Consider the following 21,251-nt stretch of genomic DNA (forward strand, 5'->3'; position numbering starts at 1 on the left):
GAGGAACTCCACTTGCAACACTTTTCCATCCAGAAGTTTTTCCATTTAAAACAACTCTCTGTTTTCGACCTTTCAACCAATTACTAGTCCAACCTAATAGGCTACCACTTATTCCATGCAAAGCTTATTTAGTAAGTAGTCTTTCGTGTGGGACGGTATCAAAAGCTTTTGCAAAGTCTAGATATATTAAATCTATATTGTTTCTTTTGTCATAATTCGAGATAACTGTGTTGTAGAATTCGAGTAAGTTAGTCACGCAAGAACGTTTCCGTCTGAAACCATGCTGGCTATCATCAAACGGTTACTTTCTAAATGATATTCGATAGCATCTCTGATGATAGTTTCCATTATTTTTCCTACGATTGAAGTCAAACTTATAGGCCTATAGTTATTTGGTTTCTTTTTGTCACCTTTTTTGAATATGGGAGTAACGTTAGCTAGCTTCCATTCTCTTGGGACATCTCCGGATATGATGGATTTCTTGAAAATAATTTCTAATGGAAAAACAATCTCATTTTTCATTTCCTTTAAGATTCTTGGATGCCAACCGTCAGGCCCTGGTGTTTTATTAACTTTGAGTTTGTCTATACACCTTTTAATTTTTTCTTTTGTTATATTTACCGTAGTGAGTAAGTTTACCCCAGACTTTTCACAGGTTTCAGTTTGGAATTCACTTTGAGGTGTTTCGTTTACGAATACCGAGCTAAAATAATTGTTTAAGATATTACACATTCCTTCATTTGAATATTCAAGTTGACCATCAGCAGATAATAGTGGACCAATGTGATTCCTAACAACCTTTTTATCTCTAATGTAACTATAGAATTCTTTGGGATTCTCTTTGGATTTATCAGCGATGTTCATTTCGTATTGTCGTTTTCTTTTTCTTATTGTCTTTTTTCATAGTCATTTGATGCACCCGAGCACTTATATTTCTTATAAGCCTGTCTCTTTTTAGCAATACTTTTTTCAGTTTCTTTGTCGAGCCACTTTGGGCGAGCCTGATTTGGGGGACGTCTGTCCTTAAAAGGAATGTAAGTTTGAATCATCTTAGTGAGCGTATTTTGAAATATTTCCCACATCTGATCTACAGGCCTTTCGTTTAATTTTGCCTCCCAATCTGTAAGCTGAAGCTCCTGACGTAGTCCTATGAACTGAGCTTTACTGAAATCGGGTATTTTAGAAACACAAGTATCTATTCTAAAATTGTTTAGGAGTTTGAATCTGACTAAGTTGTGATCGCTATTTGCAACAGATTCACCGACTTCTACATCAGTTACCATGCTTTCGCGGCTAGTGATCAATAAATCGAGTAAGTTTCCATATCTTGTGGGCTCTTTTACATGTTGAATTAAGTAATTGTCACCAAGAAAATCAATCAATCGACTACCTATATGGCCATGTTCAAGGGTCATCCAATCAATGTCAGTAAAATTGGATGTACAAGGGGAGAGAGTGACAGTAGGCTGGAAGTGAGCATTAAGGGAGAGAAACTGGAGGAAGTGGATAGTTTTAGATACTTGGGTGCGAATGTGACAGGAAAGGGAGGAGTGGGGGTGGAGGTAGAGTGTAGATTGAGAGAAGTGAGTAAATGCCTTGGTGGATTAAAAAGTGTAATGAGAAATAGTCATCTGGGAATGGGTGCTAAGAGGAGGTTATATGAAGAAGTGATTGTGCCAACAGCAATGTACGTGGCAGAAACATGGAAGATGAGAGAGGAAGAGAGAAGGAGTTTGAATGTGTTTGATATGAAATGTCTAAGAAGTATGATAGGGGTGACTTGGCTGGATAGAGTGAGAAATGAGAAGGTGAGGGGGAGAACAGGGGTGGAAAGGGAGCTGGGAGATAGGGTTGATGAAAGAGTATTAGGATGGTTTGGACACATGAAAAGAATGAGTGAAGAAAGATTAGTAAAAGAAGTGTAGAAGGAGTGAATATGAGGTGGCGTCCCAGGATGAGATGGATAGATGGGGTGAAAGGGGCATTACAAAAGAGAGGAATGTAAGTAGAGGAAGGACAGGAGAGGACAGAAAATAGGGGTGAATGGAGAAGGGTTGTGTATAGATGATGCTGTGATGCATGAGGGGGAGTGGGTGGGGGATGGGGGGTGAGGAAGTATGTATGAGAAAAAATTTGATGCAGCCCTAAGGGATTTCTCCCTGTCTTCTCCTTTTCTGCATGAGGGGACGGAGAGGGGGGTTCACCGAATTTATGAAGTGGCCTTGCTGTGGATGTGCTCTGTCTTGCGACACTGCTTCTGACCCAGGGCAGTGGACAGGATGCAGGGATAACCCGTCATCCAGGAGGTGCCAAGATAGGAGGGTGGAGGGGAGTGGAATATATGGAAAATGAAATGGGTGGGAGTGATTTCTATGCCTTTTTTCTTTTTGGCTACCCCCCACCCCCACCCCCCGTGTAAGGGGGAAAAAGCCTTTGGTATATGTATGTATGTATGTGAGCAAAACCTAAAGTAATAAAATCGAGTCCCCCAAGCCCCTGTTAAAAACATAATGCAGAGAGCAAACTGTTGTTTACAAAACAGCCAATCCAATAAAAATGAAATCCTGACAATATGAAATCCTGACCAACTACCTCTCTACCTACCTCACCAGTCTACCTATACCTATGAGCCTTATCTTCAAGCCTCTTACAGGGCTTGACAGCTACCATTTGGTCATCCTGATCAACCATTTTCTACTACCCTCTTACAGGACTTGGCAACTAATTAATATTAAGGGAGTTAGTTATTAAAACTATTTCTGCATAAACTGGCTAAACAAGGTTAAAAGAAATATTCTTCAATGGATGTTGTCATCAACTTGATAGTAACCCAAAATATTTGTTATACATAAAGAAATATGCAACACTTCCAAAGTGCACAAATGTCTGTAACACCAAATATCTACTGATCCAAGATCTAGAAACAAAACATAATACAGACATAAATTGGATGCAATAAATTTATTTGCAAAACTCAATACTACAACGGTCTGAAAATGTCATAATTTCCAATAACAAAATCAGGAAAAATGTCAAATTGTATTTGTCTTCCTCCTTTTGATTGTGAAATTTTATTAAGAGCAGCAACAATTAAAATAAGACATTATTAGAACAATTGTTAGAGTTAGATATCAATGGAAGATGTATTCACATTTTCAAAGGTGTTGAGTTGTATATCTATGAAGTTTGTTACAATAATTGTGTCCCTGCATAATTTTTGCATTTGTTTCACACTTGTCATAAACTGAGATATTACATTCCACTGACTCCAACTTTTTTACTAGGACACACACTAGTGAAGCTACATAAAAAAATTCATGTTTCACAGAACACAAAAGTCAAATATCTTTCAATACTTATTGGCAAGGCTCCAGATCTTCATTACTGACAAAGACTCCAGGTAGCATATCTGTCCAACACACAAAGGTCCCAGTAGTTCAGGTCTCCCATCTCGGGCATGCACCATACATATCAACAGTATTAATCTTATCTGTAAAAATTATTTGGCTTAATACTCAACTCTCAAATGATGCTATTAACACATTCCTGATACTCCTCTGGACTTAAGAGTTCTTTTACAAAACTAATACACAATGTTTTACAATCATCAAAGTCACATTTATCATCATCAAATTCTATCCTAGTCCTTTTTAAGTCATCTACATGTTTAATTGACTCATCCCTAGTTTCTAAATATAAGATCTTGTATTTATTTCCACCTGCAAAATTCAATTATCCTATATGGACCCGAGTACCTCAGTGAAAATTTATTATGGGTTGTAATTTGACTATGACCAAATCTCCTATTTGTAATTCTGTTGTATGTGCTATTTTGTGATTTTGCTTTTTCTTCTCTTGTGTATACTCTTTCATGTGTTCCCTAACTCTTTGGTGCTTAGCTTGAAATGTATGTATTTACCTAGTTGTATTTTACGGGACAAGAGCTATGCTCGTAGTGACCTGTTTTCGTATCTCTCCACATCCAGTTTATCCTTAACCACTTCCATACGGTGCCACATACGTAGGCGGCATGAGGAGCAAGTGGATATACAGGGCTGCCATATCGGCGTCTTGATTATATTTATTGTAGTTGCCCCTGCATAATGACATACTCTCTAAACTGTCTTCATTACATTTTCTATGGTTATCAAAATTCACGGGTGAAAGAGAGAACGATCGATATAAGCGGTGACTATATTTTATGATGCGAGTATTATTACGACACATCGTACGTCTGGCAGATAATGCTGCCCGCGAGATTTTGGCCCAGAGTGAAGAGGTTAAAATCGTGTATAGTTTTGGCACTCACCGTTTCTCCATTTAGTTTGTTCCACACATCAATCACTCTATGTGGGAAGCTATTCTTTTTCAGGTCTCTTTTGTAGCTGTCTCTCTTTAGTTTCTTTTCGTGTCCTCTTGTTTCTCTTCTGTCCCACTTTAATAAGTTGTCTCTGTCGAGAATTTCCATCCCTTTCATAATTCTGAAAATGGTCAACAAACCGCCTCTTTCTCTTTTCTGTTCCAGTAATGACAGATGTACTTTTTCCAATCTTTGTTCGTATGTCAGGTTTGTCAGTGTAGGCACCATCTTTGTTGCTGCTCTTTGTATTCTTTCTAACCTTATGTTCTTTGTGCTAGGTGCCCATAGTGTTGAAGCATAATCTAGTTTAGGTCTTATCAGTGTAACAACTATTTTTTTAACCATCTCCTCATCTATGTAGTCGAAGGCCACTTTCATTGACCTCAATAAGTTATAAGTCTCTCCAAATAATTTATTGACATGTTTATCAGATGTCAAGTCACTTGAGATGATTACTCCCAGGTCCCTCTCTGAATCGACTTTTTTGACTTCTTTGTTTCCAATTTTGTACTGTCCCGATACTCTATTTTTACTTTTTCCAGATTCCATTATGCTACATTTTTTAATGTTGAAATTTATCTCACTTTTCTGACTCCATTCCTATATTTTGTCTAGGTGTTCTTGTAGTGATATGCAATCTTATTCTGTTCTTACTCTCTTGAGTAATTTGGCATAGTCAGCAAAGAAGTTCATATAACAGTTTACTTCCTCATCCATATCATTTGTATATATGGCAAACATTAAAGGAGCCAGTACAGAGCCTTGTGGGACGCCACTTTTCACATCTTCCCAGTTCGAATTTTTATCTCTACCACTCTCATTTTTCTTCCAATTAAGAAATCCTTCATCCATTCCAGCAGTTTACCTTGTATTCCTCCTATTGTTTCAATTTTTTTTTATTAATTTTTTAAGTGGTACTTTGTTGAATGCCTTCTGCAAATCCAAAAATACGCAATCTGCCCAGCCATCTCTTTCTTGTATTATCTCAATTAATCTCGAGTAAACGCAGATTAGGTTTGTGGTGCATGAACTTCCACTTCTAAAGCCAAATTGTTTGGGGTTTATTCTTATTTTCTTCCAAGTGTTTGGTCCATTTATTTCTGATGACCTTTTTGTATATTTTTGCTACTGTGCTTGTCAGGGATACTGGTCTGAAGTTTGTAGGATATTCTCTATTTCCTCCTTTATATATTGGTACTATGCATCTTTCCAATCTTGCGACACCTTTCCCTCTTTGAGTGAGAAGTCAAATATCTTGTATAGTTTATCTGTCAGTTCATCTATACACTCTTTCAGTATCCAATTTGTGATTCCATCTGGTCCATCCGATTTCCTGACATATATGTTTTTTATCTGGTCTCTTATTTCTTTTTGTGTTACCTTTATTTCTTTCATTGTGGGTGATCTTTCTTGTTGTCCATCTTCCCAAGATTGTGAGCTCTCAATTGTAAAAACAAATCTAAAATGTCTGATCATAACTTCTGCCATCTCTGTGTCATCTATATATTCTTTATCTCCTTCACACAATTTCACTATTTCATGTTTATCCTTTAGTTTTTCATTTATATATCTGTAAAAGAGTTTAGGTTGGTCCTTACATTTGTCTATAATATTGTTTTCATAATTTCTTTTTCCTTTCCTGCGTATATTCACATATTCATTCCTAAGTTTTATATATGTTTGTCTTTTTTTTTTTTTTATCCTATCTTTTTTCCATTTTTTCTAGGCTTTATCTCTCCTGTCTCTAGCCTCACTACACCTTTTGTTGAACCAATACATTATGTAAATTTCTTTTTGTTTCTTTTTTGTTACAGTAATCCCTCCCGTATCTGGATCAATTGAGCCACAGCTGTGACGGATATGCGGATTTATTATTATTATTATTTTTTTTTTTTAGCTATTATCATAAAAGAAAACAAGGGTTAAAATACAAAAAGAAAAAGTTATTATGCCTAATACACTGTTATTTTATTGTAAATAAATGTATAAACACACGTGTACATTAATGTGTACAGACGCTCCTCAACTTACATTTTAGTTACGTACCGAAAGGCCGAACGTAAGTTGAAAATGAACGTAAGTTGTTACTGTACTATACATCCGTAAATTCTATTACCGTATCTTATAAAACACCCCTAAATCATTAATTATACACATAACATTGTAAAATAATAACATTAATTTCAAATATATTAAATTCAAGCAACATAAATTGAGATGGTGAAGGAGGAGGGGGAGGAGGATGAGGCTAGGCATTATCAGTTTATCGTTTGTGAAATGTAAACAATGGACGCAGCATCATGCGCAAGTATCGTTTGAACTACGGAGAGTGCGCTAAACTAAAAAATTCACTCAATTTTTTTTTTTTTTTTTTACAGTTCAAACGTAAAATCGAAAAAACGTAAAACGAATGAACGTAAGTAGAGGAGCGTCTGTATATAAAAAACCCACACACAGTACATACTGTACAGTACTACATGATTATATCATGGTGTGGGCAGTGGTGGCAGTGCTGGTGATGGAGTTGACCGAGGTGTTGCTGGAGGAGAGTAAGTTGGTGGTGGTGGTGAGTTGTCACGAGTCGATGGTGGTGGTGATGACAACTCGTGATGAGTCGATGGCCCTGGGTGTGGTGAGTCCTCACGAGTTGATTTTGATGGTGGTGGTGGTGATGATGAGTCGTGACGAGTTGATGGTCTTGGGCGTGGTGGGTCCTCACGAGATGATGATGTTGTTACCCTGAAGGAGGTGTCCAGCTTGGTATGCCTCGTCTGCCACTTGCTGTGTTTTCTGATCAGCATTTCTTGAATCATCCGTAATGATGAGATGTAGCTGCACATTTCTTCATCAGCAGCAGGATGTTCAATAAAATTCAGGAGCACTTCAAGGCTTGCCCGGGCCTCAGAAAACTTAGGCCTTGCCTCAACAACAACCTCATCATTATCATCATCACTATCAGAGTGAGGCTCATCAGCAATTTCTTCTTTGGTTTGCAAGTGCATCCAAGGGTCTCCTTCATCACACTCTAGCCAGTCTTGCACGTCCTCTTCTGTTCCAACTGTACTGTCCGCATGAGAATGAAGGAAGTCGGCGTGGGCAGGGGATGGGGCATGGGGAAGGAAGGGGGTGGGAGGCACGGGCTGTTTGAATCATTCGAGATATGTTCGCCAGATCCCGGTCACCATTTGGATACTGGAGAGAACTCCAGTAGTTACAGGGCATCCGGATAGTGGCAAGTTCCGAATAATGGTGAACCGGATACGGGATGGATTACTGTACATATTTGTTAATTCCTTCCTTGTACTTTTCTTTGAATATGTTCCATTTGTCTTCTGTGTTTGTTTCCTCTTTAGAGAATTTATCCAATTTGAGATGTAATCATCTATATCATAAACAGGTTTTTATTCTGCAATCAAGATTTCATATGGGAAAATTTTGTCTCCCCCAAAAATAAAGAAATGGGGGTGTTTCTCCTGTAGCTGTATTAATTTGGTTGTTTAGAGTACATTTAACACAAAGAATCCAACGACCCCAAGTAATACTATGTGGGCTTATCAAGCTTCTAAGACATTTAATAATTTTCTTATTTACCTCTTTATAACTCCATTGCTCTGAAGATGATTCACTAGAATGTTTACTTTATGAATCTTAAATATACCAATATACATACACCAAAGGCTTTTTCCTCCTTACATGGGGGTTAGCCAAAAAGAAAAAGGCATAGGAACCACTCCCACCCATTCCATCCCCTACATACTCCACTCCCTTCCACCCTCCTCCCTCCCTCTCATCTTGGCACCTCCTGGATGACGGGTCATCCCTGCATCCTGTCCACTGCCCTGGGTCAGAAGCAGTGTCACAAGACACAGCACATCCACAGCAAGGCTGCTTCATTAATTCGGCGACCCCACCCCCTCTCCGTCCCCTCATGCAGAAAAGGAAAAGACGGGGAGAAATCCCCTCGGGGTGCGTCAGATTTCTCATACATACTTCCTCACCCCCCATCCCCCACCCACTCCCCCTCATGCATCACAGCATCATCTATACACAACCCTATCCTCTGTCCTCTTCCATCCTTCCTCAACAGACATTCCTCTCTTTTGTACTGCCTCTATTACCCCATCCATCCATCTCATCCTAGGACGCCCCCTCATATTCACTCCTTCCATCTCTGCCTTCCACACCTTTTTTTACTAATCTTTCTTCACTCATTTTTTCCATGTGTCCAAACCATCCCAATACTCTTTCATCAACCCTATCTCCCAACTCCCTTTCCACCCCTGTTCTCCTCCTCACCTCCTCATTTCTCACTCTATCCAGCCAAGTAACCCCTCTCATATTTCTCAGACATTTCACCTCAAACACATTCAAACTCCTTCTCTCCTCTCTCATGTTCCATGATTCTGCCCCATACATTGCTGTCAACACAATCACTCCTTCATATAACCTCCTCTTAGCATCCATTCCCAGATATCTATTTCTCATTACACTTTTTAATCCCCCAAGGCATTTACTCGCTTCTCTCAATCTACACTCTTCCTCCACCCCCAATCCTCCCTTTCCTGCCACATTCGCACCCAAGTATCTAAAACTATCCACTTCCTCCAGTCTTTCACCCTTAATGCTCACTTCCAGCCTACTGTCACTCTCACCCCTTGTACATCTCATCACCTTACTTTTACCCACATTTATCTTCAGCTTCCTTCTTTCACACACCTTCTCAAACTCTGTCACTAACTTCCTCAATCCCTCCTCTGATCCTGCTACAAGCGCAGTGTCATCAGCAAACAACAGCTGGCTCACCTCCCACTTTTCTCCATTTTCTTTAATCATCTCCAACCCCTGACCCACTACCCTTGCATTCACCTCTCGCACCACCCCATCCATGTAAAGATTAAACAGCCAGGGCGACATAACACACCTCTGACGAAGTCCCACCTTTACCTCAAATCATTCACTCTCTCCATTTCTAATCCTAACGCAGGCTCTACTACCGTATTTTTCGGACCATAAGGCGCGGGCAAAATCCTTAAAATCGGCCAAAATCGGGTGGTGCGCCTTATCGCGAGGTGCGCCTTATGTGTGGCTTCAGTGCAAAAAATGCCTCGGACAGTGACATACTATTTTGACACGTTTCGTAGCTAGCCTGCCGATGGCGACAGTGCATAGGCGTAGCCAATTTATAACCAAGATGCATGTATATTGACAAGAAAACTGCGAAAACTTTGACAGTTTTCGAGTCCATGCCACCGCATTCATTCATGCTACCATGGCTATGATATGATAGCGTCCACAACACTCTCTCTCACCTGGTTGGCTACCCCGTTCTAGACCAGCATACTGCTCGAGGGAGATAAGCTTTGGGTACACAGGGATAGCCATTTTGCATTGGTCTAGTCAAGCTCCACTCTGACTGTAGTCTTTTTTAGTTTCGACCATGGGCGCAATATAGCAATAGAAAATTAATTATTAATTTTGTAAATTAAAATGTATCAACGTAATATGCAATTTTGTGGGCGGAAATGAAAATAAATACCTTGGTACTTCCGACAGTACCTCGCCAGGCACATTTTCCTGAAGGAATGTTATGGAGCGGAGATACATGCATTCCTTCAAGCTGCAAGAAATTTGTATACCCCGCTAATTGAGAGAGTGGTTGAAAAGCCCGCCAACGTCTCTCACGACGGCGACAACGAGGACGAGCCGGATGACATTTAATTTGCAGGTAATGATTTATCAAACACAGGTTAGGTCAGACGACGTCGGCATCTATCATAACAAACATGGCGCACTATTCGTCCGACACGACTTCGTTACTTAAATTTGTTTTAGCACAGTTTTTTTCCGCTTACAAAATTGCATATCATGTTGTTACATTATAATTTACAAAATTAATAATTAATTTTCTATTGCTATATTGCGCCCATGGTCGAAACTAAAAATTTACCGTCATTTGTAATAAATCTTGTGTTTATAAATAGATAGAGAATTCCGGGAATAAAACTGCTAATGTTGGTTTTATTCCCCCACAATTCCTGTAACGTGTTTATGTTGTTTTTTAGGGGTATTGGCAGGGCAGACCGTCCATGGAGGTGATTTGATTTCATTGACCAAATAAAAAATATATATATACATAATTTATTTTTGTAATTTTGCTAAATTCCAACCGATTTTTTTCTCATTCAACAACGAAAATTTTCAGTTCTGAATGCACTCACATATGCATGATTATCCGATGACGAGATCAGGTGCGCCTTATGGTCAGGTGCTCCATATGTAAAGACGGGGAATAGCAAATTACGGGTGCGCCTTATGGTACGAAGCGCCTTATAGTCCGAAAAATACGGTACTCTCATAAAAACTCTTGACTGGTCTTAACAGCTTTCCTCCTATCCCATATATCTGCAGTACCTCCAACAGTGCCTTCCTATCTACCCTGTTGTAAGCCTTTTCCAAATCCATAAAAGCCCAAAAAACATCCTTACCTTTTCCTATAGCTTTCTCACATATCTGTCTTACCACAAAAATCTGATCTACAAAACCCTTATCTGTCCTAAAACCACACTGTTCCTCACCAATTACTCCCTCTGTTCCTCTCCTAATCCTCTCAATCAAGATCCTCCCGTAAGCCTTCCCAACTACACTTAACAAGCTGATCCCTCTGAAACTACTACATTCACACTTGTCCCCTTTTCCCTTGTAAAGTGGAACTATACAGGCACTCCTCCAGTCCTCCGGCACTCTACCCTCTCTCCAGCAAACATTAAATAACCTCACCAGCCAGTCCACCATCACTGTACCTCCTTTTTTTTAGACATTCTGCATGGCATCCATCCAGACCAGGTGCCTTACCTGCTCTCATCATCTTAACAACTGCCTTCACTTCATCCTTCCTTATTTCTCCTCCATTTTCCTCACTCATCACTCTCATTTTCTTAGCATTTCCCACTGCAACTATCTTTCCCTCCCTATCCTCCTTCACATTTAGCAACTCCCTAAAATATTCTGCCCATCTTCCCCTTACTGCTTTCTCTTCCATTATCATCTCTCCATCTGCACCTTTTACCTTTTCTTCTCTACTTGATTTGCCTCCTCTTCCTCTTCTAATTTCTTTCCAAAACATCTTTTTATTACTTTCAAAATTTTCTGTCATACTCTTACCCCACTTCACATCTGCTCTCCTCTTTCCCTCCTTTACCTTTTTCTTTACTTCTCTTTTCTTTTCTTTGTACCTCTCATATGACTCCCTCTTCCTATGTTGTAACCAATCTGTGAAAGCTCGCTTCTTCTCTTCTCCATCCTTCTTTGTTTCCTCATCCCACCATTCACTACCCTTCCTTCTATTTCCTCCTGTCCTTCTTGTTCCACACACCATCCTTGCACACTTTGTGACTCCCTCCTTGAACCATCCCCATTCCTCCTCCACACCTAGCTCTACTCTATCATTCACTCCCTCCCACTCCTTTAGCTTCTTCTTGTACTCCTTCTCCTTTTCCTTTTCATTTAAAGAGTTCACTCCAAGCACCTCCCTACCTTTTGTCCTTTTCCTCTTTCTCCATCTATCCTCCACTCTCAACTTACCTTCCACCAAAAAATTATCTGATATTCCCCCACCCTCTCCTCTTAGCATATGTACATCCTTAACTCTTCCTATTATAGTCCTATTTACCACTACATAATCCATCAACGCTCTATCTACCACCCATCCACCACCCTCTCCCATGTGTACTTATGCTTGACTTTCTTCCGAAACACTGTATTTGCTATCATCAACTCTCTTTCTAGACACATTTCCACCATCAACTCTCCACTACAATTGATGGAGTGGTTGGGAAATATGGAGTTCCTGGAAAGAATCGTAATGGAGAACACACTGCACTTTGAGATATTGAAGTCCATTTGCCATGTCTTTGACCATGGAAACAATTTATTAATATCTTGCAGTATTCCAGCATCTTCCAGACCTAATATGGTGTTTTATTTAAATGTAATACACAAACTTCTCTTCAAATTAAAATAATTAGCCTCAAATGCATGCACAGTTCCAAATGTATAGTTCATGTGTAGTTGTATTCACCTAGTATTTTACAGGATGAGAGCTATGCACGTAGTGACCCGTTTTCGTATCTCTCTGCATCCAGTTTATTCTTAAAATCATGTATAGTTTTGGCACTCACTGTTTCTCCATTTAGTTTATTCCAGACATCAATCACTCTATGTGGGAAGCTAGTCTTTTTCAGGTCTCTTCTGTAACTGTCCTTCTTTAGCTTCTTTTCATGTCCTCTTGTTTCTCTTCTGTCCCACTTTAATAAGTCATCTCTATCAAGTTCTATCCCTTTCACAATTCTGTAAATGGTCAACAAATCACCTCTTTCTCTTCTCTGCTCCAGTGTTGATAGATGTAATTTTTCCAATCTTTGTTCGTATGTCAAATTTGATAGTGTAGGTGCCATTTTTGTCGCTGCTCTTTGGATTATCTAATTTTTTATGTTCTTTTTTGTGCTAGGTGCCCGTAGTGTTGCAGCATACTCTAGTTTAGGTCTTATTAGTGTACCCACTTCTTTACAATTTTTCATTCTTAGTCGAAGGCCACTTTCATTGAACTTAATAAGTTAAAAGTCTCTCCAAATAATTTATTGGCATGTTTATCAGGTGTCAAGTCACTTGAGATGATCACTCCCAGGTCCCTTTCTGAATCGACTTTTTTAACTTCCTTGTTTCCAATTTTATATTGACCCAATATTCTATTTTTGCTTTTTCCAAATTCCATTATGCTATATTTCTTAAAGTTGAAGTTAATTTCACATCTCTGACTCCATTCCCATATTTTGTCCAGGTCTTCTTGGACAAACATTAAAGGAGCCAATACAGAGCCTTGTGGGACGCCACTCTTCACATCTTCCCAGTTTGAATTTTTGTCTCTTAAGTACCACTCTCATTTTTCTCCCATTTAAGAAATCCTTTATCCACTCCAGTAGCTTACCTTGTATTCCTCCTATTATTCCAATTTTTCTTATTAATTTTTTATGTGGCACGTTATCAAATGCCTTCTGCAAGTCCAAGAATTCGCAATCTGCCCAGCCATCTTTTTCTTGTATTATCTCAATTAATCTGGAGTAAAAGCATATTAAGTTTGTGGTACACGTTCTTCCACTTCTAAAGCCAACTTTTCTGGGGTTTACTATTTTATTTTCTTCCAAGTGTTTGGTCCAATTGTTTCTGATAACTTTTTCGCATATTTTTGCTACTGTGCTTGTCAGGGATACTGGTCTGAAGTTTGTAGGATTTTCTTTGTTTCCTCCTTTATATATTGGTACAATGTTTGCATCTTTCCAATCTTGCAGTATCTTTCCTTCTTTGAGTGAAAAGTCTATTATCTTGTATAATTTGTCTGTCAGTTTGTCTATACACTCTTTCAGTATCCAATTTGATATTCCATCTAGTTCATGCGATTTCCTAACACCTAGGTTTTTTATTTGGTCTCATTTCTTTCTGTGTTACCTTTATTCCTTTCATTTTAGGGGATCTTTCTTGTTGTCCATCTTCCCAAATTTGTGAGCTCTCAGTTGTAAAAACAGACCTGAAATGTCTGATCATAACTTCTACCATTTCTGTGTCATCTATACAGTGGTACCACTACTTACGAAAGGCTCTACATACAAAATTTTCAGGTTACGAAACGCTTCGGAAAAACATTGCCTCTTGTTACGAAAGAAATTTCAGGACACGAAAGACGAAAATTTCAAAATACACGCTGCTACTCACTGCTCCCAGAGTCCACCGAACGTAAACATACTTGTAGCATCCTGTATCTTGGTTTGAAAGTGGCGCGTCCGAGCTGCTCTGCCATTGGCTATTGCCCAGCATCTTCCTGGCAACCCATTGGCTAGGAGGGACCTCTGTGTGTATGTGCGTATACCCAGAATCCTCTTCGTTTTCCCGTCGGCCCACGAGGATCACCGAAGCCTCAGTCTCACACTAGCGAAATTCAGTAAAGCACGAAGTGTTCGGACAGTTTTTCGTCAGCTTTTGTTAGTGTTTATTGCAATTTTACGTGTGTGTATTAACTTTTATTCACTATGGGCCCCAAGAAAGTGATGGAGAAAAGTGGTGAGAAGAAGAAGAGAGTTGTTTTGTCCATACAAACAAAGCAAGAGATAATAGAAAAGTACGAAAAAGGGATGCGTTTGGTTGATCTCGCCAAAGAATATGGCCGTAATCCATCTACGATCGGCATGATAGTAAAACAAAAGGAAGCCCTAAAAGCTACGACACCTTCCAAAGGCCTCTCTGTCATTTCGAAGAGGAGGTCGGCAGTGAACAATGAGATGGAGAGGTTACTCGTGTGGATAAAGGAGAAAGAAGCTGGAGATACAGTGACCGAGACCATAATTTGCGAAAAGGCGACCGCCATCTTTAATGACCTCGTAAAGATGGATGCAGGCAAGGGAACTTCGGCGCAAGAACCACACCAGGAGTTTAAGGCATCGCGTGGGTGGTTCGAGAAGTTCAAAAGGAGGACTGGAATTCACACTGTTGTTCGGCATGGCGAGGCATCTAGCGCCGACGAATTTGTGCGAAAATTTGAATAATTGGTGATCGATGAAGGCTACGTTGCACAGCAAGTTTTTAATTGTGACGAGACTGGCCTTTTTTGGAAAAAGATGCCTCGCCGTACCTTCATCACAGTAGAAGAGAAAAAAAATGCCAGGCCACAAGCCCATGAAGGACCGCCTTACACTTGCCCTTTGTGTCAATGCCAGTGGGGATTGTAAAAACAAGCCCCTGCTGGTGTATCACTCCGAAAATCCCAGAGCATTTAAGGCCCACAAAATATTAAAAGAAAAACTTCAGGTGCTATGGAGGGCCAATGCCAAGGCCTGGGTTACCAGACAATTTTTTGTTGAGTGGGTCAATTTGGTTTTTGGCCCTGCTGTTAAGAGGTACCTACTGTAGAGGAGAACAATCTCCCTATCAAGTGCCTCCTCATTCTCGATAATGCACCTGCCCACCCGCCCGGCCTCGAAGATGATATCCTGGAGGAGTTCTCATTTATTAAGGTGCTGTACCTCCCACCTAACACCACCTCTATCCTCCAGCCCATGGACCAACAAGTCATTTCGAACTTCAAGAAACTACACGAAACACTTGTTCAAGAGGTGTTTCGACATCACTGAAAACACCCAGCTTACCCTTCATGAGTTTTGGAAGCAGCACTTCGATATTGTTGTTTGCCTCAAGATAATCGTCATGGCTTGGCAGGAGGTGACCAGGCGTACCCTTAATGCGGTTTGGAGAAAGCTGTGGCCCGATGCTGTTGCCCCACGAGATTTTGAGGGGTAAAGTTGAGCCTGGAGTTGACGAAATTGTTTTGCTGGGAAAGTGCATGGGGCTTGAGGTGAATGACGAGGACATAGACGAGTTGATTCAGGAGCACCACGAGGAGCTTTCGACGGAATAGCTGAGGGAGTTGGAGGCGATGCAACACACGGCAGTGCAGGAGGAGTTCAGTAAAGACGAAGAGGAGGCAGCCATTATTCCGACAGCCCGAATAAAAGACATTTTAGGAAAATTCTATGAAGTTTCGGAATTTGTCGAAAAGAATCACCCAGAAAAAGTGTTCACTTGTCGGGCTATCGCTCACTATGATGATGTTTGCCTCGCACATTTTCGAACGATTTCTAAAAGCTGACAAAAGCAAACGACCTTGGATAGGTTCTTTACAAAACGTCAGGCAAAAAGCACTGCTGAGAGTGAACCTGAACCGAAGAAGGCGAAAGGTGACAACGATAGCAGTTAAAACAAGAGAAAAATTAAATGAAAAAAAAAAAAAAAAATCTTTAAATTATGTACAACTCTCATTTTTATGTTTATTGTGCAGTAATTTAATTCTAACATGTATTTGTTACAGGTTTTAATGCATTTTTGTGATTTATAAAAAATTTATGTCCGATTTTTAAGGGGCTTGGAACCGATTAGGGCATTTATAGGGTAAAAAGCGTTTCTATTTACGAAATTTTCACGTTACGAAACGATTTCCAGAACGAATTAATTTCGTAAGTAGAGGTACCACTGTATATTCTCCATCTCCTTCATGCAGTTTTACTATTTTGTGTTTAGCCTTTAATTTTTCATTTATATATCTGTAAAAGAGCTTAGATTGATCCTTACATTTGTCTATAATATCTTTTTCATAATTTCTTTTTTTCTTTCTTGCATATATTCACATATTCATTCCTAAGTTTTCCAGGCTTTGTCTCTTCTGTCTTTAGCCTCACTGCACCATTTGTTATACCAACACTTTATCTAAATCTCTTTTTGCTTCTTTGGTACATATCAATTCCTTCCTTGTACTTTTCTTTTAATATGTTCCATTTGTCGTCAATCTTTGTTCCCTCTTTAGAGAATTTGTCCCAGTTTGTGTTTTGGAAATTTTTTCTTAGTTATACAAAATCTATTTTGTTTTACATTAATCTTCCTTCTCTATGTTTATCATTCCTACCTACATTGTTTTGTTCTTTTAATTCAAACTCCATTAATATATTGTCACTTTCCAGTTGGTGTTTTATACTCCATTTTGTTCATGATATGTGGTTCAGAAGTTAATGTTAAATATAGTTTCAACAGTTCCTCATTGTTTCTATATCTAGTATTTTTCTTAACCCATTGTGTTAAGGTGTGTTTGATGGTCATATCTAGTAGAATGTTGCTCCAAAGTTCTTCTCCCCCTTTTACTATCATTTCTTCCCACTGCATTAAAATCACCCATGATTACTATGTTACCACCCTTTTTCAGTAACTCATTTAGCACATTCATTGTGTCTTCCAGTAATTTAGAATGATTGCTATCAGACCAAGCCTGTTTTTTTGGTGGTAACACTGCTACAAATTTTCTGCTTCTTATCTTTTTGTTTACAATTTTAATCATAATTCTACATTGCCTTCATTAATCTTTGTCACATTAAGACCCTTTTTGTTCAATATCATGACACCTCCCTGCTTGTCTGTTCTATTTTTCCCCCAGTGGTTGTATAGACCTTGTCCCACTATACTTGTTGATTGAGGTCCTTTCAGTTTTGTCTCTACAATTCCCATAATGTCAGGTTTCTCTATTTCTAGATAGTCATTTAGCTCCTTAATTCCAGAGATGATGCCGTCGATATTTGTGTATGCCGCTTTTAGCTTCATATTTTCTTCTCTTTTTTGGTTTAAGTTTCCATTTTTTTTTTTTTTTTTTATGTACCGTTTTTTTTTTCAGTCTCAAGTCCAGTACTCTCTCTCTCAAAAAACAAACAAAAAAAAAACTAATTTTTTTCTGTTTGTTCTTTTCTCATTTCTGTCATTGGCTTCAATTCTGAGAGCTTTGTCTTTCTCTTTTTCCTCATCACTCATTTCCTTTTTTATCCATACATGTTTGAATTTCTTGCTGTTTGCCAATTTAACTGCTTTTGATAATACCTCCTCAGCTATCATTTGAGTTCTTAGTTTTATTTTCAGATGTCTATGTTGTTTATCTTTTTAATATTTGCCTATGCTGTGGATCTCATCAATTTCCTTATCAAAAGTTTGCCCTTTGTCCTGTATTTCTTTCAAAATTTCCTTGGCTATTTCCTTCTCCTTTTCTCTCTCTGGTATTTATACATATCATGTTTTTCCTGGATACCATGGACCACAATGCACTTACCTTTCCCAACTCTATCTCTCACCCAATTTTCCTTTTCTTTAATTGCTTTCATAACTGTTTTGTATTTTCCTCCTGCTTTTGTACTATTTCTGTAAAAGATATGTTTTTATTTTCCTGCTCTTGTTTCCATTGATTTTGTATTTCAATGAGGTCTGTTTCTTTAAATGACTCTTCCATCTTTCCGGTCACTACCTGTAATTGCTCTTTGACCTTTTCTCAGTTCTTCATTTTTATTTTTGTCCTCATTTTTCATTCTTTCGTTTTCTCTTTTGAGGATATCAATTTCGCTCTTTAGGTCACTTAATTCTCTTATCGTTTGCTCATTACTCTTACGCAAAGTAATTCATTCCCAAAGTACAGCTTGGTAAACCAATTTTAAATCTATGATGTCTTCCAATTCGTTTACTTCGCGATTTCTTAATGCATTACTATAGCTTCTCTATCTATATCTATTTCTCCTGTATTTCTTTGAAAACCTGAAAAAAATTTGTTCTCCCACCTTTGGTATATAAGTACACATGTAAGTAAAGCTTTTAGCCACTTAATTCTAATTAGATTTTATTACCTACATCTGGAACCATGTAGTTCACAGAGTAGTATGAAATGTGAGAACCATAACCAGGATATAGTAATTGATTCTATTACATAGTATGACATATATTAGTTCAAGTGTGTACAAAGAAGTTCACTGTTTTCAATAAGTTTACTTTATTTATATGACCTTCTTTTTCTAGGTGGAGTGGTAGTGATTACACCAGTTAAGATGGTGACCCTTGTTGCTGAGGCACATTTCTGGACTTTTAGGGATGATGTTGTTATTAAAGATGCAGACTTGGGTGCATTCAGGTGATTTTTCTCAATTCTTTCTTTTAAGTATAACACCATTCTGATTTTTTCCTTGTAAAAGTAGTAATATTAGTTTTGAACATATTGTCTTTTTTTCTATTGGCTGATGTATAGTATACTTTTATCAATAGTAATGGAGAGTGAGTGGTTTGAGGTAAAGGTGGGACTTCATCAGGGATATGTTATGTCGCCCTGGCTGTTCAATTTATATATGGATGGTGTGGTGTGAGAGGTGAATGCAAGGGTAGTAGGTCAGAGATTGGAGATGGTTAAAGAAAATGGAGAAAAGTGGGAGATAAGCCAGTTGTTGCTTGCTGACGACAGTGCACTTGTGACAGAATCAGAGGAGGGATTGAGGAAGTTAATGACAGAGTTTGGGAAGGTGTGTGAAAGAAGGAAATTGAAGATGAATGTGGGCAAAAGTAAGGTGATGAGATGTACAAGGGGAAAAAGTGGCAGCAGACTGGAGAGAGAGAGACTGGAGGAAGTGGATAATTTCAGATACTTGGGTGTGAAAGTGACAGGAAAAGGAGGAGTGGGGGTGGAGGTAAAATGTAGATTGAGAGAAGCGAGTAAATGCATTGGGGGATTAAAAAATGTAATGAGAAATAGACATTTGGGAATGGATGCTAAGAGAAGATTGTATTTACCTAGTTGTATTACACGGGAAGGGAGCTATGCTCGCGGTGACCCATCTTTGTATCATTCAGCATCAAGTTTTTTCTTAAAATCTTGAATAGTATTTGCACACACTGTTTCTTTATCTAAGTTATTCCAGATATCCAGCACTCTGTGTGGGAAGCTATTTTTTTTTCCGATCTCTTCTATAGATATCCTGCCAGAAGCATAGAACATAAGAGAGGAATAGAGAAGGAATTTGAATGTGTTTGAGATTAAATGTCTGAGAAGTATGATAGGGTTTACTAGGCTAGATAGAGTGAGAAATGAGGATGTGAGGAGGAGAACAGAGGTGAAAGGGAGTTGGGAGATAGGGTTGATGAAAGAGTATTGGGATGGTTTGGACACGGAAAGAATGAGTGAAGAAAGACCAGTAAAAGAGGTGTGGAAGGAGTGAACATGAGGGGTCGACCTAGGATGAGATTGATGGATGGGGTAAAAGGGGCATTGGGAAAGAGGGGAATGTTGAGGAAGGATGGGAGAGGACAGAAGATAGAGGTGAATAGAGAATGGTTGTGTATGGATGATGCTGTGATGCATGAGGGGGAGTGGGTGGGGGATGGGGGGTGAAGGAGTATGTATGAGAAATAAATTGATGCAGCCTGAAGGGATTTCTCCCTGTCTTCTCCTTTTCTGCATTAGGGAAAGGAGAGGGTGGGTTACTGAATTAATGAAGCGGCCTTGCTCTGGATGTGCTGTGTCTTGTGACACTGTTTCTGACCCAAGGCAGATAGATGGAGGGATGACCCATCATCCAGGAGGTGCCAAGATGAGAGGGAGGGAAGAGGGTGGAGGGGAGTGGAGTATGTAGAGGATGGAATGGGTGGGAGTGGCTTCTATGCCTTTATTTTTTGGTCACTTCCCGTGTAAGGGGGAAAAAGCCTTTGGTATATGTAATGGTATATAGATTACAAGATCCACCCAACTATTTTTAAGATAATAATTTTTCACCCATTAATAAATAGCCACTTTATATATGCTTGGTAGTTTTTTTTATCCATTTATCCATACACCAAAAGATTCCCCTTATAACAGAGGTTGCTAGCCAAGGCAAACACCCATCCACTCTCATCTCTCACCCACTTGTTTCCCTTTTTCATATTAGCTCCTCATGGTTGAAGGGTCATCCCAATTTCTTGCCCATTGCTCAGGTCAGAAGCATTGCAGCAACACATGGCACATCCACAGCAGGGCCAGTTGCTTCATTTACATGGCAACCCCTTATCCTTTTCTCCTTAAGACAAGGAGAAATCCCTTCAGGCTGTGCCAATTTATCATTCATTCATAACCATTTTCCACTCAGACCTATCTCTTGCTTTCTTCCCTGCTCATCAGACATTCCCCTTTTACTGAGGAACCCTTTCATCCCATCCATCTTATTCTTGATCTTCCACTGAAGTTCACTCCATTCACTTCTGCCTTCCTCACTCATGTTGATAACCTTTCCTCACTCATTCTTTCCATGTGCTCAAATTATTCCAATAGTTATTAATCAACACTATCTTTTAACTTGCTTTCCACCCTCGCTCTCCTCCTTACCTCCTTATTTCTCACTCTATTGGGAAAGTTTTTTTATATCTGTGTCATGTTGCAATGGCTATTCAATTTGTACATGGGATGGTATGGGAGGTAAATGCAAGGATGATGGGCAGAGGATTGGAGATGGATAGAAATAATGGAGGG

The 21,251-nt window shown here is 39.1% G+C and overlaps 1 protein-coding gene across 1 annotated transcript in view; it reads left to right on the forward strand.

Annotated features, from left to right (window-relative positions):
• frtz (WD repeat-containing and planar cell polarity effector protein fritz) overlaps positions 1-21,251 on the forward strand; it is a 509,212-nt gene that overhangs the window by 76,616 nt on the left and 411,345 nt on the right. The window contains exon 8 of the mRNA XM_076182931.1: positions 18,779-18,890. Within this exon, the coding sequence (XP_076039046.1) occupies positions 18,779-18,890 (112 nt within the window). The remainder of the gene's footprint in view (positions 1-18,778; positions 18,891-21,251) is intronic.

This window comes from Oratosquilla oratoria, unplaced genomic scaffold (genome assembly GCF_046742065.1).
Source record: "Oratosquilla oratoria isolate Oo_2021 unplaced genomic scaffold, ASM4674206v1 SCAFFOLD98, whole genome shotgun sequence".
Taxonomy (NCBI): domain Eukaryota; kingdom Metazoa; phylum Arthropoda; class Malacostraca; order Stomatopoda; family Squillidae; genus Oratosquilla; species Oratosquilla oratoria.